The 24,581-nt window shown below is 52.1% G+C and overlaps 1 protein-coding gene across 12 annotated transcripts in view; it reads right to left on the reverse strand.

The window, feature by feature from the left end:
* Positions 1 to 8,514: 8,514 nt before the first annotated feature.
* The window catches only part of COBL (cordon-bleu WH2 repeat protein), a 263,034-nt gene continuing 246,967 nt past the window's right edge, over positions 8,515 to 24,581 (reverse strand). For all 12 annotated transcript variants that reach the window (XM_067745677.1, XM_067745672.1, XM_067745675.1 and 9 more), the window contains 4 exons: positions 21,523 to 23,372; positions 20,514 to 20,633; positions 19,547 to 19,819; positions 8,515 to 9,803 (listed from right to left, as the gene is read on the reverse strand). In XM_067745677.1, coding sequence (XP_067601778.1) covers positions 9,786 to 9,803; positions 19,547 to 19,819; positions 20,514 to 20,633; positions 21,523 to 23,372 — 2,261 coding nt within the window. In that variant the 3' untranslated portion in view covers positions 8,515 to 9,785. The remainder of the gene's footprint in view (positions 9,804 to 19,546; positions 19,820 to 20,513; positions 20,634 to 21,522; positions 23,373 to 24,581) is intronic.

The raw sequence follows: 24,581 nt of genomic DNA on the forward strand, positions 1-24,581 counted from the left end.
CTACTATCTCCATTACTGTTTAACATTGCACTGGAGGCACTAAAACAATGCAATTAGAAGCACAAAAAATTGGAAAGGGGTTTACGAGTGACATCATGTATGTCTGCAAAACAAAAGCAATTGTTGGAAAATACTACTACAAACCATAGAACGATTTATACGGTAGGATCAACAATCTTCATATATACAAACAAGTCTTTTAGCAGATATGATGAAATAGCAAATATATGTAATTACAACATCAAAATTTTAATAAAATAGCTGGGAATAAACCTATCCAAAAAGTGCAAAACCCACATGAGGAAAACCATAAAACAAAACTGGACAAATAGGGCTTCCCTGGTGGCGCAGTGGTTGAGAGTCCGCCTGCTGATGCAGGGGACACGGGTTCGTGCCCCGGTCCGGGAGGATCCCACATGCCGCGGAGCGGCTGGGCCCGTGAGCCATGGCCGCTGAGCCTGCGCGTCCGGAGCCTGTGCTCCGCAACGGGAGAGGCCGCAACAGTGAGAGGCCTGCGTAACACAAAAAACAAAACAAAACAAAAACTGGACAAATAAATATCCACATGTATATATATATATACATGTATGTGTATTATGTTGACTTTCTCAGATTTAATTTATAATTCATTGATATCTCAATAAAAATACCATATTTTTTTCTGAAGTTAAGCAAGTTGATTTTAAATTTGATTTGGAAGAATAAACGATCTAGAATGAAGACCTAAATAAATGACATTAAATTTTGGAGGGCTAGCCGTTTTATACATTAAAACATAATAATCGTTAGTAAGACTCCATGATGAAAACTGTGTTATTCATGCATGTAGACAGACAAGAAAACAGCAGAAGAAATTCAGAAACAGAGCCAGTCGCATATGGATATTTAGGGAGCTGGCAGTAGAGGAGAAAAAGGTGGACAGAACAAAGTTATTCTTGGTTTTAATGAAGCAAAGTGGACCACTGTCCTGATGGCTTGGCTCTGGGGATCGGGGAGAGGATGCCTCTTGGGTTTCTGGTTTGTGTGATGGGTGGGTGGCACAAAGTAACACAGGTAATTATGGTGCATAGCATTCATTACTAGTTACCGATGGAACACTGGGAATGCAGAAAAAGCTCTCTTATCATTATTACCATTAAAAAACCCTGCAATAACAGAAAGCACAATGTAACCTATCATTGTGCTAACTGTGCTGATTGCATATGAATGATGAGAAATCTTGAGGGTCCTCAGTTTATCACATTTTATTCACCACATCTACGGTTACTGACATGTTTAATTTCTGAGTCAGGTATGGGATGTCTTGGAAAGCATTTGCCTGTTTTCAGCTTCTGACACTTTCTGGAACTCTCTGCTTGATCTTGTGGGTAGCCAGGAAGAGCCCCTTAACTCCCCCTCTCTCCGCGCTGGCGTGGATTGCTAGTGCCCACTTCCTAACTGGTTTTACTTCCTCCCCTCTGGCTTCTCTGCTCCATCAACCATTCTGTAGTTAGAGTGACGTTTGTGAATCAGTCTTGCTACTCCCTCCTTAAACACCCTTCAAAGACTCCCCATGGCCTTTAGGATAAAGTCTACACTTGTGGCTTAGAAAGCACCACAGCATTCTGAAGCCTTGCTTTCTGAAACTTCCCACCTTGCTCTGCTTGGCTCTGGCGTTACTGCACACTTCCTCTGTCCAGAATGACCAGCTAACTCCTCACTCTTTGGTCATCATCTAGATGTCACCTGCTCCGGGAAGCTTCTTTGGCATCCTGGCTGTGGTTTGGGACCGACCTTCCAGGTGTCTACAGTGGTGCTTGCACTCCTCGTAATGTATGCCTTGCCTCGCCTTCCTGTCTTCCCACAAGGCAGAGCCCCCTCTGGGGAGGAGCAGTGGTCCTGACGTTACGGTCTCCAGCCTGTAGCCCACGCCCGGCACATAATGGCCTTCGGTCGTTGTTGAGCTTGAGAAGGAGGAAGGTCCCAGCCCTACTCATGCTCATTCCTGTCTGATTTTGCTCAAGACCTGTTCTCTTCCCTCTTCAGTCTCTAACTCTCCTGGGAGTTCCAGAGCTGATGTATTTGTCACATGGCCAGGCAATGACTAATTGGAAATTGCCGGTGCCTAATTTATATTGCCGGCACCTTCCAGCTTATCGCATTTGGGTCCTTGGACATTTCACATTCCCAGTGAATCACTATCCTTTTTAATAAATCTGTAATTCATCAGTACTGTCTAATTTCTTAAGAATTTCTTTTCTCCTTGGAGTTGGCTCATCTCGGGCCCTGAAGAGACAGGGATAAAGTAGCTTGCTGAAACAATAATCAAAATAGGAGACCCTATCTTTTTATCTTCACATTCAGAAAAGCTTATTAATTGCAAGGTAAACTTGGAGCAGCTTTGGACATTTTGGCCACCTGCATTATTTAGGAAGGGAAATGAATGAATGGTTACTTTTGGTAAATGAGAGAAATGAAGACACATTTCCTCTTTAATAATAACGTAAGAGGAAAAAGGAGGTGGCAGACTTCCAATTGGTATAGAGAAAAATTAAACCCTGTTTCCCTTGGAAGAAGTACAAATTCCAACTGAATTCAGATATTTATTGGTGTTGTTAGTTCAAAGCCATATCTACATTTTCTTTAAAACATCACTGTTCTGATGAGGTACTGAGATTTTGTTTTGAATTTTCCTCATTAGGAATTGGGATGGATATTCCATTTGCCTTTCCAGAACTTCTTTCTATTCTTCCCCACCTTACTGTCTACTCCTGGAGGCTGAGCAGACATGGATTGCATCAACAAGTTCTCTTGCCTGTGAGTTTTGGTTGGATTTGGACAGTGGGATGCACTGGAAGGGGCAGGAGGGCAGAAGAGAGAGTCCAGGGTATTTATTATTTCTGCCCGGCCATGGTTTGGCAGTAGCTGTGTTTCTCTCTCTAAGGTCACATCTCCTGTCCAGCTACCTTCAGCTACACCTAGAACTCCTGCCAGCTTGCAGTAACTGCCCCTTCCCTTGCCTTTACAGACTGAGGAATGATAAGGACCCTCCCTGTTGCTTGCCCTGGGTTTATTACTTTCCCTAAACCCTGCCCTCACTTTGCTTAATAACCTTTGCTTTAAAATTTCCTTAAATCATTCGAGTAAGACTTTGTTTCCTGAGACACTGGCTGACACGAGCAACAGAAACTTTTTTGGCTGAGAAGCATAATTCCAGGACCCCAGGTGCCCAGAAATCATTTACTCCAAGTCCTTCGCTTTACAAGAGTCTGCAGATCGGAGAGAAAGGGTGACTTGCTTGATGCCACACAGCCGTGCCTGACGTAGCCTGAAACTAGAATCCACGGAGCTTGTCTTTTCAGACCAATACTCTCTTCAGACCTCCTCAGCATGGATTAAACAGGGATGCTTCAAGAAAAAAAATTATAGGCCAACACCCCTGACGAACATAGATGCAAAAGCCCTGAACAAAATATTAGCAAAATTAATTCAGCAATATATTAAAAGGATAATACACCCTGATCAAGTGGGATTTATTCCAGGGGTGCAAGGATGGTTCAATATCTGCAAATTAGTAAATGTGATACATCACATTAACAAAGGAAGGATAAAAATATTATGATCATCTCAATAGATGCAGAAAAAGCTTCTGACAAACTTCAACATCCATTTATACACTAATATGTATAAATGGATAACTAATAAGATAACTAATAACTAATGGATAACTAATAAGATAACTAATAAGAACCTACTGTATAAAAAATAAATTAAATTAAATTTTAAAAATCCATTTATGATAAAAACTGTCAACAAAATGGGTATAGAGGGAACATACCTCATCATAATAAAGCCCATATATGACCAACCCACAGCTAACATCATACTCAGCAGTGAAAAGCTGAAAGCTTTTTCTCTAAGATCAGGAACAAGACAAGGATGTCCACTCTCATCACTTTCATTAGACATAGTTTTATAAAAAGTCCTAGCCACAGCAATCAGACAAGAAAAAGAAATAAAAGGAATCCAAATTGGAACAGAAAAGTAAAACTGTCACTGTTTGCAGATGACATGATACTATATGTAGAAAATCCTAAAGACTCCATCAAAAAATTGTTAGAACTAATAAATGAACTTGTTTATTAATAAACAGTATCTCCAATACCATATTAATTAGCTTTTACTGAGGGCTTCCTGTGTGCCGGGCTCTGTGCTCAGCACATACATTTATCATTGTTAGCTATCAAAACGACTTTTGCTGATGCTGTAGGTGAGGAAACTCAGAGGTTAAATCACTTGTCCCCATCATGCGGCCTGGGCGGGTGTGTGACAGGGCTGAGATTCACGTCTGGGGCTTTCTGAATCCAGAGTCACATCCTAACCACCCTGTAACATGCCTCTTACCAGTACCCGCTTACCAGTACCCGTGGGGGTTGGATCTGAAACCAGAGCAATGTCTAAATGGCCAGACCAAATGCCAAGGCTGCTTAATCCAGAGAGCTGCTGGGAGGGCAGCAAGGGAGTGAATCATTCATTCTGCAGGCAGGTGTGCAGTTCCCACCGACAGCACCATTCAGTGATTCACCAAAGTTGAAACAGTGTTCTGATGGGATAGATCATCCCAGAAAGGTTGCCCTTCTCTGGCAGGAGCCCACAGAAAACAGGGGCTGTGGGCTGACAGCCACAACTGCTATGGGGAAGCCACTGGGAGATGCTCAGAGGGTGGCCCCTAGGGTTGGGAGCCAGGCTGGAGTCCAGAGTCAGAACTGGGGAACTTGAAGATCATGGGAACCAGGGACCGGGGAAACCAGGAGCGTTTAGACATGGCCCAGCCAACAGCCTTATCCGTCTCCCAGGCAGCCTCAGTGTCACGTACAGCGACTGGCCATGCCTAATTTTGAAACAATCAAATGAGTACTTGCTTAAGAAAGAAAACAGCCGCATAGCACAGGGAGATCAGCTCGGTGCTTTGTGACCACCTAGAGGGGTGGGATAGGGAGGGTGGGAGGGAGGGAGACGCAAGACGGGGGAGATATGGGGATATATATAGCTGATTCACTGTGTTATACAGCAGAAACTAGCACACTATTGTAAAGCAATTATACTCCAATAAAGAGGTAAAAAAAAACATCTGGTAAAAGCGAGCAAGTGGAGAAGAGAAAATAAATCCTCTCAGCTCAGGACTGGGTGCCACGTTCGCCCCAGGAGCCTGTGGTCTGGGAAACCTGTGTCAGGGTAGATGTTCCAGGTGGGACCCACCCGGAGTCCACGGCTGCGTCCCCTTGGGGCCACACTGGGTCCTGCTGGCTGTGGGCCACTGGGCACCCTGAGAGCAGCAGGAGAGGACACAGGCCTCCAGCACACACACTGGCTCTCGCTCAGACCCTCTCCTGCTGCGTCATCTCGGCAAATGACTGTTGTTTTCCTATGCTCCAGTTTCCTCCTCTGGACGAGGGGCAGAATAAATTTGCCCGACGGGTTTAAGCATGTCACAGTGCGCGGTCTCACGACGGCTGGATTCCTGCCGGGCACAAGCCAGGCACCCGGCCTCCTCTCTCTACCCATCTTCTCCCTGCAGAGTGTCTCATCAGAGAATGGTCGGGTGACAGGTGACTCAGAGCCACAGTCTCCAGGGCAGCAGAGACAGCACCCCGCCCCACATGGGAAGCCCCAGCTCAGACAGGACCAGTGGCGCCCGGGGACCCACAGGGGTTACCTTTTGGAGCCAGGTCCCCGCCCTGACTTCCCGTGAGCTTTTCTGTGGCTCCATTTCTGTGGGAGCCCTCGTGGGCTAATCCTTGGCGCCAGGAAATGTTTGGATGGGGTCCTGCGATTGCTCACCAGGAAATTACATCTGTCATTCCTGGTTCTCTGAGTCCTGCTTAGGACTCACAGGCTGCCCAAAGAAGCAAGAAGGATGACATCACCCACAGGCCCCGAGCTGTCCTTGGTGGATGCCGGTGTGACACCAGGTCACAGGACAGGGGCTGGTTCCCCTGCTCAGACCTGCCGCAAAACACAGGCCGGCCGCAGGCCTGTGCAGATGTTTCTGTGTCACTGTTTCTATCGTCACTGTTTAAGTTCCACTGGCACGTGAAAGCCAGGCGTGTTCTCTATAGGGCGGCCAGCGGCTCTCAGCTCACACCGCCTTGCTTCTGAGCTGCTCATCACGCCACATTTTGAGTCCCTTTTCAGCCGAATCCTGATCTCCCAAATGCCACCACCTTGCTTGTCGCCTGCCCTCAGGCCTGGGCTCGGCCCGCCGTGCCCTCTGGCTGCAGACCGGACCCTGAGGATAATTCCGCTCTCCCTCCCTGCCCTCCCCTTCACTGCAATTCAGAGGCTTTCCAGCCGCTCACAGCCATCTGTCTCCTAGGAAATCTCCCTTCCACCCCACAGCTGGGCATTTGCCCATCAGCCATTGATTAAGCAGGTCCTTCTGGAATTTTCTCCCCGGGGTGACCTGTTTCACTGCCTCCAGGCTGAGCAGGGCAGAGGGAGGGCCACGACCAGCAGACCAGATCCAGAAACGCAGGCTCCGCCCAGAAGCGGTCACTAGGTCGAGCCCACAGTCCTGGGCTCACCATCCATCATGGGGTCCCCCTGGAGGCAGTGGGGCAGCCGCATGGTCACCCAGCCTGGCCCGAACCCCTTTTACGGATGGACTTCTTAGTAAGTAGGTTGCTGCTCTAAAGATATACAAGAGGCGGAACTGCCACTTCTCTGCCCCGAGCCCTGCTGCAGGGATGAGGAAATAACGTGGTCCGGGAAGACTGGGAAAGTGGTCCTGGGCTCTCAGCACCAAAGAAGTCAGGTGATTCCAGGGCCCGATCCGAGGCTGAGGCGAGAGCCAGGGGTGGGAAGGCTCCCCTGAAGGCCCTTCTCTCAGCTCCTTCTGAGAGCCTCTCAACCGCCTGGAACCCTGGGGGTCATCCTCTGGTCCTTCCGACAGAAGGCAGAGCGAAAACGGGGAAAACCCTGGGCTGGACACAGGACACCTGGGCTCCAATCTCACTTCTCAGGATGTGCACTCTCTCCCTGAGCACTCACTGAACACCTCCTCTGGACCTGACAGTGAGGGAGACCACTGAGTGTCGTGTCTACACTGGGACCTTCGGGGAGAAAGAAGAGACACGTTTAGTAGTTACGCTGTGTAAACCAGGCCTTTTCCTGGCACACAGGGCCATGTGTTCTGGGCCCGGAAAGCTCATTCTGACCTGCTTCCTGCCCTGAGGCTGACGCACTGTGGGTGAGGGGCTGGCTTGAGGCGTGATGTGTGGGGAAGGGTGGCTTTGACGGCAGAAGTGAGCTTCCAGGGGCAGCGAGGAGGCCTGGCCGCAGGAGCACACGGGCTGGGGGGCGGGGGCGGCGTCGTGAGCACAGGGCTGGGTTTCCCAGTTGGTGGGGTGCGCAGTGAGGGGAGCTGCACGTTTCTGGCAGGGGAAGTGCGCGAGGGGTGAGGGGCGTGCCACGCGCCCTCGGGATGCATCAGTGCCCTGGTGGTGGTTCCACGTGGGTGAAAGCTGAGGCTGAGGCCTCGGATTGGGGAGGGGGGCTTACAGGCTTACGAGTTCTGATTTAATTCTGTAGGAACAGGGGTCCTAGAAGCACTGATTTAAGAACAAGGATAACGCGATGAAGCTGCTTCATCAGGTGCTTAGTCTTCCTGGACTCAGTATCCTCATCTGGAAAATGGTGCCTCACCACCACTGAACCTGAGAACCGCCAAGCACAACTGGGAAACACTCTGCAAAAAGGCAAAAGCACGATGCAGAAGGCTGCCCCGTCCCTCATGCGCAGCCCAAACCCAGTGCGGGGTGCAGAACATAACATAACGCAACAAGGTGTAAATTTAGTGTCAGGTTGGTCCCCCGCCTCGTGAGCAATTTGAGGTGGCTGTGCACTCAAGGGGCCGCCCTTCTCGTCCTCAGGCGCGCTTCTGCTCCCCTCCCATCTGCTGCTCTCCTGGTCTGCTGGGGAACAAGGCTGCTGTGGGCGACGGGGCACCAAGTCGTGTGTGAGAACCAGGGGCCAGAGGCCAGGGAAACTGTACGGACCCCACTCACACACACACGTCTACACTAGCCTCCTCTCATTCCGCCAGCACTGCAGGCAAAATCCTGCCTCAGGACCTTTGTACCTTCTCTCTTCCCTGCCAGCTAGGCGTCCGCCCACGCTTGGCCCTCTCCTTTCCTCCAGGTTTTTACTAAAATGCCTCTGTAGCAAGAGGCCTTTCTTCATCTCCCTATTTAGGCTTCATCCCTTTTCATGTTTTTCTCCTAATCACTTACCAGCACCTAAGTATACTCGGTATATTATTCACTTATTTCGCTTATGGTCTGTCTCCTCCACTACGATTTAAATGCCACGAAGGCAGGGATTCCCGTCTGCTTTGGCATCTGCTGTAACAAGTGCCCGGGAGAGGGTAGCAAGCAGTCCTAAGTACCAATTGAATAAACGAATGTCTCCTTTCTATTTTGGGCATAGGGTATCTAACCAAACTGGGGTCTGAAGTCATGAAATCCACACGAAGGCTACACTTTCATTTTCTTTTATTTGTGGCACTAAAAGACCAACAGTAGAGACAGTGTGGTGTGAGAGCGATTGGCTGGATGCCCTGGCCGCCCTGGGGAAGGTGAGTGGCATTCATCAGACAACGCAGAGCAGTTTCCGTCCTATGTGACGCCCGGCTCTGAAATCGTGAAACGTTCGAAGGATCCCGCCATACCTGTTGCTTCATTAAGACAGAAATTTAATTTCAGGAATTCCTCTTGATTTCTAGTCATCTCTTAAAGAGCTTTTCCTACAGCCGTAGTTGGCCTCTGAGATAAATACCAGAGACTGGGTGCTGTGTGCTATGAGAAGGCTGCCACGCCATCCACAGCGGCCATTCACCTCCCGGGCACAAGCATGGAGACCAAACCCACACTGTGAAACACCAGCACGATTTTGATCTGATCCGGACCCGGCATCCACGCTTCTGCCCCGCGGAGGATTTCTAAGGCTCCTAGGGCAGCCTCCGGGCTCCGTGCTCAGCCCTCGGTCGGGGAGGGCTGCGCTACATCACAGCCCGCCGGGGGACAGCATCCCAAGTGGGCACTGCCATCCCCTCCAACGTCCTTCTGATCTCAGCCAACACCCCAGGAGAACTCAGACCTGCCATGTTCATACGTCACGTTTGATTGTTATTCTGGGCGATCATGGTTGCTTTTTAATAGCTTTAGCTGGACAGATCGTGGTCTGCCACCCTCCATGAGGTTTTCACCCCAAATGTTTGAGGAATAAGGATCCAATACTTTCATTACTCAGTGAAGTCACCTTTGAAAAAGCCTCCCAACTCTTTTTTCTTACATCAAGTAGCGTATGACATTCAGATTGTTTCAATTGATTTATATATTTTCCCTAGAATTCAGAAAGATTTTCAACAACTAAATGGTTTTAACCGTCTACATGTGGTAAGTCTCCAAGGTCCAAAATCGGTCTAAGGCATGATTCTTTCCACTTTGTCTATCGATGTAATTAAGTGTGTTGGGCTCCAGCGTTTATAGTCCCATTAACCTGCCAACAAGAACAGTTTATTGGCAACTTTAAATATTCAGAGGCAAATACATTTCCTTGGCACAAGCCGCGTGGCAGAGTGGCATCCCCGTCCCTTTGAACCGTGATATAGACTGAAAGTCAACGGGGCGAGTTTTGGCCTGGAGACCAGGAAGCCACCAGACCCCTATATCCCTTGCCGGGTGGCGCTCATGAGTGGAGAGCATCCTGCAGGGGGGTTTCTGCCACGATCGCATCTTGTTGCTGATTCACACGAGCAAGGGCACCTGCAGTGAAGAAAGAACCACAGTTACTCAGGGCGTGAGGCGGAGCCCAGGATGCAGGTATCCGGGCGCTGAGGACCTGTGTGCCAACCCCTCCCTGCAATATTCCTTTCCCAACGCAATGAGTGTTTACGCTGTACCCATCAGACGTTTAGCCCCAAGGAGAAAACTCTCAGAAACACAAACAACATGCCTGAATGCTTTCAGTGACTGGCTACAGCCTTCAGGAAAAAACATCGGGAACTGCTGGAGGGTCTAAGATGTGTCTGCAGGTCCCTGAGCTTCTCCCAGAGCCGTCAGCCGGCCCCAGCCCCCGCCTTCTCTGAGCTCCCTCCCAGTCTCTGAGTCTGTTAGGGGTCCGTCCCTCTTCTGGGCTGGTCTCTGCATGTGGGGTTTCTCCTTCGGGGATGCCCCTTTCCTGCTGGAAAACGAGGACTCCTTCTTCAAGAAGCGTTCAGACCATCTCTTGGCCGAAGGCATTCCTGCTTCCAGTCCTGGGCGGGCAGATCCGATCGCCCCCTCGCCCGCCGTGGTCTCCCAGCAGCTGTGTCTGTCACTGCTGGTGTGGGGACTCTGGGGCTGGAACCACGGCATCCATCCCCACCCCGTCCCCGGGCGCAGGACTTGCTGGGTGCCAGTGAGTGGGGGCGGCTCCAAGGGGCGACTGCAAACCCACACGTTCCCAGCCCACTCGACGCGTGAGCTCACCCTGCCACTCTGAGCCCAGCCCTGCACGCTCCTGGGATGCCCAAGTGCAGAAAATGTGACGGCCGAATCTTGAAGGAAACAGTTCCATGGCTCTGAAGGCCAAGGTGAACAGCATTTTTAAGAAAAGCGACAGATTCACGTGAAACCATGTGAAAGGAGCACTGGGTTTCTCACCGTGGTTCCACCGAGCTCAGCACATTCGAACTGGAACGGCGCTGGGAGCTGGGCATCTCGTCCTACTTCTCAGTGCGTTATCAGAGCGAACTTCCAAGGACCCAAGCAGATTTCTTATAACGCCAACAACACACACCACCTGGAATATTTCCTGTGCACTTACAGCGTGTCAGGTACCATTTCGAGCCCTCCATGAGTCTCATCTCATTAAAACTTCAGCTCAACTCAATCACTGACGCGTTATTGCCATTGTTATCACTGTGGGTACTGCCTCCAATATAAAGATGGGAGAACCGGGGTGTAGAGTGCTGTCTCGGCCTGGACCAAATACTAGTAAATAGCGGTCCCCAGCGGGCTCATCTGAGAAGAGAACATGGCCCCAGGCCACGACCACGACTGCAGGGTTCCACCCGCTCGTTTCTTAGGAGCACACCCGCCCATCAGTGTCTCCTTGGCTGTAGCGGCGTCCACACCAGCTGAGAAACGAAACGAGATGAGATGTGGAGTTTGGGGGCGTGGAGGGAGGAGACTGGACCTGCTGATTTGGACGGAGCCCGTGGGACACACACGGTGGACGTCAGGGAGGGCACTGAAGATTCGTGTCCGATGCACAGGGCAGCTTAGGATGGGGGTGGGATCGGGGGCCAGCGGTCTGAAGGGTCCGCCCGGGAGAGTGAGGAGATGTGGAAGACGAGGGGTCTTGGGACTCTCTCCAGGGCCGCATGCAGCCTCGGGCAGAGGAGACTCAGAACGTGGCCAGGGGGGCAGGGGAAACGTGCAGCGCGCTCGCCGAGCCGCGGGGCGCGCGCGTCCACAAGGATGCACGTGGTGACAGCGAACGTGCAACGGGGACCAGCGGGCCCCAAGGGTGGGAAACACAGATGAGCTTATGTTTGAACATTATGTTAGTTACGTTTTCTATGGGTTTTTCTTCAAACCCTAGACACCTTGAGAAGTGAGCCACCTCTAACTTCAAAACAAAGATTTTAATTGTCAGTTTGGAAAAGCAAAATCAGTTTGCTACAGAATGTCCAAGACACGGGGAGAAGAGTGTGTTTGTTGGGCAGAGAAGAACAGACTGAGCCTGTTATTGGAAAATGCAGCCAGCATCCTGTTAACAGTACGTTTATCCCATTTCCTGACCTCTGAAAAGGGTCAGGAGAATAAAGGGCGCTATTCTTGCATCCAAGGGTACTAGCAGCATTGTGACCTTGACGAGGGCGGTTCTGCGAGCGGCCAGGAGGAGGCCGGTGGGGGATGGGTGCTGGGGAAACGGAGCAGCACAAGTGGGCAGGACATCTGGAAGCTACAGTGAAGGGAAGCAGAGCTAGGCAGTGGTGGGGTCGGGTCCATGGGAGGGGGAGGGATTTTTAAAAGGTATCTTTACTGTTATTGTTTTAACAAATTAATTGATATATGATAAACTGCACACATTTAAAGTGTAAAACTTGATATGTTTTGACATATATTTATTTATTTTTTGGTCTGGCTTTATTTTTGGCCTGGCTTCTTTCACTCAGCATAATTATTTTGCGATTCATCGATGTTGTTGCGTGTACATTCCTTTCATTGCTGGGTAGTAATTCATTGTATGGATACACTGACTCTGCATCTGGGCTGGGCGAGTCTCAGGCAGGGGGTGCCCCCTCCTTCCCCGGTAAATGGGGATGATGGGATTTGCACTACAGACCCACCCGGTGAGGCTCGAGGTATACCTCATTGCGTTGTCACCAGCACCACCATCACTTCGTCTCATCCCAGCACCAGCGTCCTGGTGGCCGGGATGAGATGACAACTGAACGGAGGTTTGGGGGTGAGGCAGGAGACATCCTGCACGCCTTGGTCACCTAAAGCCTGGCCCGACTGTGAGAAGCCACTTTCAGAAGGCGGTTCCAAGTTGCTAAGGTAAACTTCCCAGGACACAGAGGAGTAGTAGGTGGGACTGTGACCCAGTGAGGGGAGCTACAGGGCAGGCGAGTGAAGGAAGCAGGGGCTGGACATCACCTGCTCTCCTGGCAGTGAGCCTGCTTCACTCTAGCCTGCGTGTCGCTGGTGCAGAAGACCCGGGCTGGGGGCTATTTGAATTCCTGGCTGGTTGAGACCTAGAAGGTGCTCTCATCACCACTAATAGCAACAACGATGGCTGCATGCAGATTGTAAAAGTTCTCAGTAAACTAAGAAAATATCTAGGAAGGAAAAGGAGAACTCCTAAACTTTGGTGTCAAGAAGGAAACTGAAGAAGGACAGCCTTAAGAAGCTCTGACTTGGACAATTCAACAAAGACAGCTTGGTGATGGAATTGGCCACAAGGTAGCATAAACCACACTGATGGCCATTAGTGTCAACCCAAGCTTAAAGCCACACTGGTAAGGGACCCGTGGACCTGCCCCGGGATGGGTGTGACCAAATTCAGGTGGGCAAGGAGGACAGAGAGCACCCCCCGGGGGAGGAGGGCGTGCTGCAAGGCGCAGCTTGGAAGAAAAACACTGGAAGGGTTCCTGGCGTCCCAAAGGTTTCAAGCTTCCTGAAAGATTCTTTCTTATTTTGGTTGGACAAGAAGAAAATCAATGAAGGGACAAAGCTTGCAGTTTGAGGCCAAGTCAGAAAGCTGTAAAAATATCCAAGTTTAATTCTGTTTCCCCACCTGCCAAGGAAAATGATGTTTATATGGAAAAAGGTAAAATGAACAGTGGTGACAGAGGGCTGGTGTCCAGGGGAAGGAAAGAAGTTGTCAGGGAGCGACAGGATTCTCTGTTTCAGGTCCCTTTTTTCCACCCAGACAGATGAGTTCCTGGGGTGGGGGTGGGGGGGGCTAACGGACTCCCAGGGGACCCAGCCATGCAGCTGTCAGCCAGCTTTGCAGAACGGGAGTGGGACCGTTGGCAGAAGACTGGAGATGTCCGGAACTTACCGTATTCTGCAAAGGAAAAGAAGGTGGTTTCTTACAGTGTGAAGTGGATTCTTGGCAAGTTTATCACGATTATGAAATAGACGAGTTCTGAGCACGGGGACCCCAAGTTGCACTCGGCCACTGGTCTGGAGAGCCAGGCAATATGGTGGCAAAGAATGGGCGCCCTTTCTCCCTTCCCCCAAAAGATAGTTACTGAGCACCCACTCTGTGTCTGGGGCTGTGCAAGGCGCTGGGACCTGCCGGAGCTCACGGTGTGGCAGGAGGGCAAGCCCACACAGGAGTTACACAGGTCACTGCTGAAATTAGGCTGAGATGTGGTTATGGGGGAAAAGGAGGTGACGCTCTGTTGGGGAACCTCCTCCAGCCTGGGGGCTGGGGGAGACTTTCTGGGGGCTTGAGGTTAATCCAGGAACATGCAGGACGACTGGGGATTAGCTGGTAACACTAGGAGGTGAAACGTTTTCCTTCCAGGAATAGGGAACCGCACCCATGAGGGCCCTGAGGGGTCACTGCAGTGGTGACAGGCATCCCTGGGTTCCACCTGCAGGAAAAACAGGTCACATGGAAGGTCTGTATAGGCAGGATGGTCACAGGGCAGCAAAGACAGAAATAACCTGTCTGTGCCTCTGAACTCCCCCAACTTCACTGAAACACATCAAAGGTCTACACTGTGCGTTGCCGAGCCCAGCATGGCCTAGAGTTGCTGCTGCAACTCTTTTCTGTCCTGGCTCAGGGGCTCCCTGGGCTTTGATGGCGATGGTGTCACATGTCTAATCACTTCTCACAGGGTCTCCTGCCAAGGCCAAGCGCCAGGACACACGTGTGATCTGAATCAGTTAATTCCTGTGGTGGGAAAACGTACACCTGGGAGGGCCCAGCCGCCGCGTGCCCACCATGGGGCTTAATGAGGCATTTCCCAGAGGCGTCCGCCCGTGCCGGGCTGACGCGGAGTCTGGCTGGGCGGCGGCACTGACCTAGTTAAGGCCAGGACGAGGCCCTCAGGACATCTGTGCCCCACTTTCCCATCTGTGGAATGGAAGCTGCAGACTTTCAGTCCAGGAAGGTCTGGACAGAGGAGATGCTTGCTCTCTGCCCTCCTTGGAGTAAAGCTGGGACACATGAGGAAAAGGTCTTGGGGCTTTCACCAGGTCTCTAACTTTGTGAGATGTCCCTAAGGCCAAGGACAAAGCCCCAATCCCTTCTTCCTCTCCTGGCTGAGAGTCCCCAGGGGGCACAGACAATGCTTCATTCATCTCTCCATCTCAAGCAGCTACTACAGTCCCTGGACCCTGGTGGGTTCTCAGGAAATGCTTGCGAAATGAATGGCCGGACGTGTGAATGTGTTAAATATAAACACGGATTAAAAGGGCACTTGGTGTCCATTCCAGGCCCTCTGAAACAATGCATTTAACACAGACCGACAAAGGCTGTCCAACGCACACAGTTTCGCCATGAATAAGAATGCAGGATGGAGTGGAAGGCGGAAGCGGATTCTGGGGTCCATTTGAGCCCTGCCCCCAGCAAGGGAGGGCAGTGTCCACTGCAGAAGGGGCAGCAGACAGAGCAGAGATGAGGACGCTGTTATCTGGGGCTGGACGGAAGACACAGAGTGGGCAACGTCTCTGACAACCGCAAACACAGAGGCGGGGCGTTCAGTTCACACTGTGGAGGGAGGCAAACAGACTTCCAATCGCCCTGAAAAGCGGCCAACTCACTTTTAAGGTGATGATTCCTCCTACATCAAATCGACCCTCTGGTCTTTTATCATAAGCAGCATCGTCACCGACGCAAAACGTGTGTGTTCAGGGAAGGGTGAGTAACTGTGCCCGCCTTAGCAGTGAGAGTCCCTCACCTCTGCCAGCTCTCCCGGGACAGCCGGACGCCCTGCTTCTCCTGGAGGAAGATGCCTGGAGGACTCACGCACTGCAGCCCCTCACGCCCCCCGGGAGAGCCGGGAACACCCCGCAGTCCGGGACGCTATCCTGGCTACACGCATTCCGGAGCGTCACTGAACACCAACGATGAAGGGGCCTCTGCTCGTGTTGAGGATCCACAGACAGCGCAGCCCACACTGCTGGGATCCAGGAGTCCCACACTTCGCTCCCTTTCCTTGAGGTGATGCAGCTTTAAAAGCCCAAAAGGTGAAAGAAAGCTACAGAGGCAAAGCTCAAGCGACTCGAGGTGCAAACGCCGTAACACACCCCAAGCTGCATCTGCTGCGAAGCCACGGAGGCATCCACGGCCAGGGCCCCGCAGACAAGGGCCGCCTAACGAGACTCCTCAGGGAAGGCACAGTTGGCCCTGGTCACCTGGATCGCACGTGTGTCCCCTGGTGTCACAGGTCTGCTGTTCCACACCAGTAGGGAGGGCGAGGCAGTCGAAAACGAGGTCAGGTGCACACCTCCAGGTTCCAGGTGACGCTGGCCTGGCCGCACCTGGGTGTCCCTGACGGAGGCTGAGCTGAGGCTTCTGGGTGGAAGGTCCAGGTCCTGGCCTCCGAAGTCACGTGTCCTTCGGCAGGTTTTACGTGGCCCTGAGACGCAGAGTGTAAGCAGGGGAGAGGGGAGGGGGTCTGGGTCGCTGTGTAGAGCAGTGACACAGTCCTGTCGCTCAGCCCTTAGGCCTCTAGGTAAGATGTGCTGCATTGGGTAGACAAAGGGACAGGGTCTCCCGGGTCACGCTCATCGTGCTCACTCAGGCCCAGCTTACAGCCCAAGGGCATCGAAACCTCAGACGCGCCAGACTCACTGCCTCACCGTTGCCAGGATGGGTAACGCAGGTCCCAACACTTAGATTAATCCAAGAAACAGTCCAAATGTGGGCTTTTGACTGCCATGTGAAGCTGCCGCCACAAAGCTGAGATCCGGATGAGCAACGGCCTGGCCTCAGCCCCCCGGACCTTTCCTGCAGGCACTGCCAGGGCCGCGCTGCCCGCTGTGTGGATACACACACACACCCCCGTCTGTGTCCCGCCACCCACTGGCCAGCAGGGCCCGGCCCTTCCTACCACTGTCCTTGTGTTTCTCCCCACTTTCTTTCTCGGGGCACAAACAGCTTCCTCTGCTCCTTTGGACAGTTCCCAAACTTGTTTTTTAAAATTATTTTCTGGAAGGCATGGGCACACGTTCTAAGAAAGAGAAAGCCTGAGGTTCAAGGTTGCAGTGGTGGCCTCTCCCCCGTTGTGCAAGCCCAGGCAGGCTTTTCTCTCTGGGCCCCTGATCCATGTGACTCCTGGGAGGTGGACAGAGTAACAGCTATTTGAGATGACCCAAAACCAGCCAGTGAGATGATGTATACGAGAAATGAGTACAACCTTCATATAATTACAGTCAGCATTACTCAAACTGCATCAAAAGCTCAAAGGACATGGATAATTATCTCAAACCTCAAAGTAAAGTGACTTGATAAATACTAGAAAATTGCAGATGAGTAGGCTCAAAGCCCTGAAAAATCTGACTCAGCATGTAGATGTCCTGTGGTTCTCACTTTGAAACAGTGTTTTAGAGACTCGAAATCGTCCCCTCAGACCAGCCAGACCATCGAGGTTGATAACCAGCTGTGCTGCTTTGGATTCTCTGAGAACGACCGACACTTCCTTTATTTTTCTTTTTCTTCTTTTTTTTTTTAACTGAACTATAGTCGATTTACAATACTGTGTTAGTTTCAGGAGTACAGCCAAGGGATTCAGTTAAATATGGATGTATGTATATCTATACTATACAGGTATTCTTTTTCAGATTCTTTTCCACTATAGGTTATTACAAGATACTGAGTAGAGTTCCCTGGGCTATACAGTAGGTCCTTGTTGATTATCTATTTAATATATAGTAGTGTGTATCTGTTAATACCAAATTCCTAACTTATCCTCCCCCAACCTTTCCCCTTTGGTACCATGAGTTTGTTTTCTATGTCAAGAGTCTGTTTCTGTTTCATAAATAAGTTCATTTGTATCATTTTTTCAGATTCCACATATAGATGATATCATATGATATTTGTCTTTCTCTGTCTGACTTACTTCACTCAGTATGGTAATCTCTAGGTCCATCCATGTTGCTGCAAATGGCATTATTTTGTTCTTTTTTATGGCCGAGTAATATTCCATTGTATCTATGTACCACATCTTCTTTATCCATTCATCTGTCGATGGACATTTAGGTTGTTTCCATGTCCTGGCTATTGTAAGTAGTGCTGCAATGAACACTGGGGTGCACGTATCTTCTCAAATCAGAGTTTTCTCCAGATATGTGCCCGGGAGAGGGATTGCAGGAGTACATGGTAACTCTATTTTTAGTTTTTTAAGGAACCTCCCTACTGTTCCCCATAGTGGCTGCACCAATTTACATTCCCACCAGCAGTGTAGGAGGCTTCGCTTTTCTCCACGCCTTCTCCAGCTTTTATTATTTGTAGACTTTTTGATGATGGCCGTTCTGACCGGCGGACAGGCACTTCCTTTCAATTGATATTGCAATGTGCTTGGAGGAAAGAGGCTGTCTCAGGGTTGAATTCCAGAGCTGTCTTCATCAGAATCCACATGGTCCATTTATTAGGACACTTATTTAGCCATGCACCCCAATTTCTTCACCTTTCCCTCATTCTATGTAATAAACGTTCTAAGTTCATAAATATATAAATTCTACAGAAATGAAAAAACAAGTAAAGAAAACCCAAAAGCCCTCCATAATTTTTAAGTGCCCTCCCCTCACCCCCCCCCATCCAGAGGAGAAAGTGTGAAACTGGCCGCCATCCAGCGCCACGTGGTTAAGCACATTTTCTTTTCCCAGCATCCTGAGGCTGGGCTGTGCTTTCAGTGATGAATTGCCCTCAGCATCCTCCCTACGTGATGTCTTGGGTCCCCGTCGGGGCCACAGCACACAGATTGATGCCTCTCCGTCACACGGACACGCTCTGGGGCTGACCCGGGAGCCGTGGCCGTGGCCCCAGGAACGCTCCCAGTCAGTGGTGTTCAGACCGCTCCTGCCCGGGGTGGCACCGCTGGGCGTCCCGGCTTCAGCGAGGACTACCTTCTAGGCCCTAGGCTCCTGGGTGGGAAACCCCTTCAGCAAAGCCTGCCGCCCTCTGTGGAAGTGGTCCAGCGGTCTCGTGGGCCAGCTGCTCTCTTGCAGAGCAGTGTAGAGCGGCCATTCTGTGCCCAGACTGACCCCTGTCTGGGTCCGGCCCTATGTGAACAGGGGCAAGTTACTCCTGTTTTCTGAGCCTCATTCACTTTCTGTGTAAAATGAGGATAATCTTAGTACTGACCTCTTCAGGTACGTGTGAGAACTTAAGCTTAGGGTCTGGACATAATCTCTCAGAAAATAATACCTGTCACCACTTCCCTATTATTAGCCTAACTCCTCCACCCACTAGAAACAGGCAGGAAGAGAGGGTCAGTCCATGCACAGCATCGTTTTGGAGTTAAAGGAGATCTCAAAATCCATCCGGCCCAAAGGCCCTTTCAATTTGGGAATCCTACTTTGGGCGCCACAAATTCCACTGCTTTCGGGGACTAGGTGGGCATAAGTGTACAGACCAGCGTAAGACCAGATAGAGGAGAAGCTGTAGAAAAACCAGAAACGGGTGCTCTGCCCAAGAGACGTCGCATGCAATAATGTTCAAAATGTATGCTGGCAAAAGAAAAATAAATTCCGAAAGAAAGAAGGAAAGAGAGAAAGATGAACTAATTAACCAATCATGCTGTCGCCTGGACCCCGGCCGAAGGCCATGAGCGTGGTGCAGGCCCTTCAGGATGCGTCACAGGTGGCCGTCCTGGATCACAGGCAGCCGTGGGTGGTGGAACCGCGCTCAGGGGTTAGGAGTGCACTGGAGCCCTCGCTGCATCCCAGGAGCGAGTTTGGCATGACTTCCCACCACGCTGAGGGCGCGTCTGCGCAGGGGCATTCTTCTCCTGTCCTCTCACCCACGGGAGCGCGCACGCGCAGTCACGCATCCTCACCTTTCTCAATCGCGCGGCCCCTGTGCCTGAGCGGATGGCGTCCATCAAGGCCTGCCTGGCGTCCACCGGGTTGCTGAGGGGCCCCGAGCTGGACCTGGACGCCGTCCGGGATGCGGTGGGAGCCTGGGTGACTGGAGGGGATGGGGGCGATGGCGGCGGCAGGGCGGGTGGGGACTGGATCCCAAGGTCTTCTAGCCCTGGGGGTTCTGCCCCATGTGCAGACAGCATGGCATCGCGGAGGCTCTGGAGCTCCTCAGAGGCGGAGGACGTCACCTAGCAACGAGACGGTTAAATGACAGTGTCCCAAATGTCCTTTCCAAGAGGCGGCACAGGGTATCTGACCGTGCAGCCAGCCCAGGGAGCGTGTCTGCTTCCCATCCCTGGGCTTTCCTGGGGGCCGGGGGTGGTGGTGGTGGCAGTGACTGATGGCAGGGAGGAGGGCTGTCAGTCTGGTCCTACTGAGACCCCTGCCCTCCTGCCTCATCGTGGCGTGTCTGGACAGACCCCAAGGCCACACACCAACGACCAACCAATGCGGATGACCCCTCCTCCAAACACGGAAGGGAAGGTGTCCGTTCCGCTTTTCCTTGGCTTCTGGCTCTGGAAGCTGGATGACCCTCTGTCCCCGAGCTCCAGTCCAGGTGGTCCTGCAGCTGTGCCAGACCAGCAACTCCATCCCTGAGTTGAGACGCTGCCGCCTCCCACTGCTGGGTGATCTAAGCCCTGAAGCCAGGCTCAGCGTCCCGGAATTTGGGGAAGTGCACAGAGCTAGATATGCAGGGAGGACTTACTCGTCTGGGAGAGAGAGGGAGAGTTTCTGTGCAGGGGCGGCCCCTCAATGCCTCTCCTGCGGTTGGTCTGGTTACTCCGATGATGACTTAGCATCGCTTACACAATCGGGGGTTGCCCTGGCTGTTGCAGCATCCCCGGGATCACTGGGGGGGGCAGCTGTGGAGGCCCCTCTTACCTTCCTCAGGCTGCAGGTGCCGCTGTGCCCACGGATGGCTGCCAGCAGCGCTGAGCGCTCGCTGTCTGTCTCTGTGTAGGACGGTTTCTTCAGACCTCCCTCTGAGCCGGGTTCTGGAGTCTAGAATATTTATTAACGATGTCAACACATGTCACTCAGGAGATGGGGGAATGCTGACGGTAAGGTAGTACAGAGAAAAACCATAGTTATCAGTTCAGACCTACAGGGTCAGTTTCACAGTCTCTGTCTGTTAGAAGGTAAAATTATCAGGTTGAGATTCTGGATTGAGCTCACACTATACAAAAATCAAAGGTGATATATGTGGGGTAGCACAGGATGATCGCCCCTGAATGTCCTATCCCTCCTGTTACCGGTCCTAGCTTCCCTGAGCAGATATGTGCCTTGAAGTCCTGCAGACCTGGATGAGGGGCCTGGGTCCCCACTAGCTGGCAGGGTGACCCCCAGTTTTCTCAAGGGCAAAATGGAGGACACAGTTCCCAATCATCCGTGTTGGTGTAGCTATTAAATAACATTTGCAGGATGATAAATGCCTACGTGGGGGCAGGTGTGATAAAACTGTCCCCAAGGTTACTGGAGAATGACAGCCCACCACTGCTGAAAACGCAGGGTGACGGGGATCCCAGTCTGACCCTCCATCTACCCCTCCAGGCTCAAGGACCAGGTGTGGATGATTCCCCCTGCCCCACCCACCTCCTCTCCACTCCCCTGCGACCAGGCAAGGGCTATGTACTAGCGACATCTTTCCCCAGGGCAGTCAAGAGCCTTAAAGGCAGTGTGGACGAGCCCAAAGCCATCAGTTCTGGCCCCTTAATGGTTCTATTCAAACAACTCTGTAGGCAAGGAGACAGAAATTCAGGTAAAATTAAACCCGTGCATTCACCCACATCCCTAGCCCGGCACTCTTACTCCGATGCCACCTTAAAGTCTGTGTCTGGGTGGCTGTGGGGGAGGGCCCATCCCTGAGGCAGGAGCCCGTTGATGACTTCACCTTGCGAAGCCTGTCCTTTCCTCCCGCCGAGTGGATGGCCTCCATCAGGGCGCTGTGCAGGGATGTGTCTTTCGGGGCTGGCCTCTGGACCACGGGTCTGAATTTCTTCTTTGGCCCAAAGATACTGGCTGGCAGGGTACCATCGGCTTCAGGTACATCTGTGCTTGACAAACCCGGCTTTTCCTCCCATTCAGGGGGCTCCTGTCCAGCGTGGCTACTTGTATCAGACACTCTCGGAGAGTGGAGAGGCTCTTTGTGGACGGAGACCCACCTGGAGCCATTCACCAGGGCACTGCCTGGAGTCGGATCACCTCCCGAGCGAGCGGGAGGGGGGCTCGTGCCGGCCGGCTGGCACTTGGGATCAGATGACGAGCTGGTCCTGTGTTTCCTTGGGCTTTGCTTTCCACTGAGACCACAGCTCTGTCCCACGGAAGCCTGACCCCTCTGGGCAGCTGTGATGAGTGGTCCATGGGAAGTTCTGTGGATGTCAGTGGGACCGTCTTGAGTACACAGCTTCCCATAAGGGCTGCTGATTTGCCCCCCGGGATGCGCTCCTGCTGCCGATCCGTCCCCACTGTGACGCACGCCTGTCTCTGGGTACAGGCTGGGGGTGGTACCATCCTTCACCATGGGAGGTCGTCCAGGTGGGTCTGGCTCTTCACATGTCTTCTGGGCATTCCCAGGCTTCCTCCCCACGTCGGTGTGGGCTTTCGGGGTCCCTATCCGCTTGGCAATGGCAGAGGCCACGTACTGGCTGGATGTTCTTCTCTGAGGCTTGAGAAACGGGACTTCTGCGGTGTTAGCTGCTGGAACTTTCAGGGGACAAGCAGCTGCTGGGAGTGGCCAGCTTCTGCCCTCCTCCAGAGGTCTCCCATCTTCTGGGTTGGGGGACCGGGGCCGGGGCAATGTAGCTTTGGGGTCTGGGGAAGTGGGCTCCGCTCTGAGTCTGCTTTCTTGAGATTGCGGATTCGTGGGCGTGGTGGGGGTAGAGGTCCTCTTGGCCCCCTCTGCGGGCCGGCCAGAGTGTTTTTCTATAGAGTCGGACCTCCAGAACTCTTTGACTTTTCCGATGGGCGGGGCTTCTGCTTCCAGAGCGGGCGGCGTCGGGACTATGGTCCTGCCGGCGTTCGTGTGGGGACTCACCAGGTTCCCCAGCTCGTCGATCTCGATGGCACCCGTGGAGAGGGATGCCCCCCGGTCATAACATTTCATCTCTGACTTTGGAGGGACGATTTTATACGTTGTGAGGCCATATTTAAGCCCGTAACTCCCCCCTGGGTGTTGGTCTCGAAACCACGGCGGTAGTGTCCAGACGTCACTTTTATCATCTCCTTCCTTCTCCTTCCCTGGCTGCGCGCTCACCCTCCTGGTGGCCAGGGTCCTCCCGCCATGAGCAGAGCCGGCCACCTTGCGTTCCTCCTTCGCATTCAGGTCGTGCGTGTGAAGCGCTGAAGCAGAAGTTGCCTTGGGCGCCATTTTACTGGGAGTCACATCCTTCCAGGTGCTGGTCGAGGCCACTATGACTTCTCTCCCAGGGTCCTGGGAAGGAGCCGGTGAGCCAGGCCCCGCCGCCCGCCTCTGCCCGTGCTGCTGGCTGTGCTCGGCCTGGCACGGTGGCAGCTGGGCCTTCTTGCTGGCTGTGCTCCCAGCATCGAAAGAGCCAGCGTTGTTGTTTCTGTTGGTAAATGCCACCGAGTCCACGGGATCATCGAGAACCTCCCCTATGAATGTCACCGGGATTGCCTCGGTATCGCCGTCGGGGATGATGGTGCCTTGCGGGCAGCGACCGGACATGCTGTGTATGCAGTTGGTGAGGAAGCTCGAGTCGGTTTCATAGCTTTCTTCGATCTCTGCAAAGAAGCACAACACAGGTCACGGGTGGGCACCACTCGGACAACTCCTGTGCCCCTTATTCAGTGAAATTGCACCCCGACTTTGATTTCTCTGGGGTGCCTCTGGTGTAAGTTATTTAAAGTGTCATCTTGGGTTGTCATCTACACATGCCTGGAAGCAGTCTCAGCTTGCATGACTCAACAGAGGACCTGTCTGCCGATCTGTGATGCCTTGAGGTATCATATACGACATTTTGCCGGTATCTTCACTTACAGACTGATCTCTAAGTCCAAGCCCTCCATATACACCACCTCAGGGCAGGGTGGGAAGGTGGATTGGGGGGTTTTGACTTTTCTTTTGCTCTTGTTCACCAGGAGCACCACAAAGTCTATGGGACAACTTGATCTTGCTTTGCTTATTAAGAGGCAGATGACTGAGCCTCGAGCCCATCAGAATTAGCCCTAAAGGATGCAGTGAGCCCTGCGGGCAGAGCCAGAGGACACACTAAGGCCGATGAAGGTTTCTCAGCCCTGTCAGCCCCATCTGAGGACGGAACACTGAAAAGCAAGTCAGACAAAACTCCGGGCCAGCTCTGGAGTCTGTCTCCTTCTTCTTGTTTTGTTTTCTTTGAGGGCACAGCCAATATCTACTTCCTAGTTGGTTTTCACTCTGTGCCTTCGTTTGAAAGATTTCCAGTTTTGACTGAGCTGATTTGCATCTGCTTCGGCCTTACTCTATTATTTCTCCGATATATGCACAGAATCGCAGTGCTGTGGGATGCCCCGCTCTAAGAGGGGTCCCTGTCAACATGCTGTGTTCTGCGTTTCCCTTTGAAAGTCAGCCCCCATATTAGCAAGTAACAGGGTTGGAGGTTTAATAAACAGCCCTGTTTGCCTGTGTGGCACCCAGTGTTTCCCTAACTCATTTGAGGACTGGAGAACTTTTTTTCTGTTCATGTGTATGGAAGACTTTTTAATGTGCAAAATCAGTATTACTCAGAGGAGGTTTTAAGCAGCTGCTCAGACGTTTCCTCGGGACTGTTCAGCAGCCCAGATGCAGGGTCCCCTCCAGGGAGCTGTGCTCACCTGTGTGCTCAGCCCCCAGTCCGGGCCTTCCTCACACGGAGCTGCGTTCCCTCTGCAGACATCTTCCCCGTGCGAGGCCATAAAGTTCAGCCAGAGAAGATAACCCTCAGAGCACCGGCCACACGGGGCAAAGGTCCAAGC

The sequence above is a fragment of the Pseudorca crassidens genome, chromosome 8, assembly GCF_039906515.1.
Source record: "Pseudorca crassidens isolate mPseCra1 chromosome 8, mPseCra1.hap1, whole genome shotgun sequence".
Taxonomy (NCBI): Eukaryota; Metazoa; Chordata; class Mammalia; order Artiodactyla; family Delphinidae; genus Pseudorca; species Pseudorca crassidens.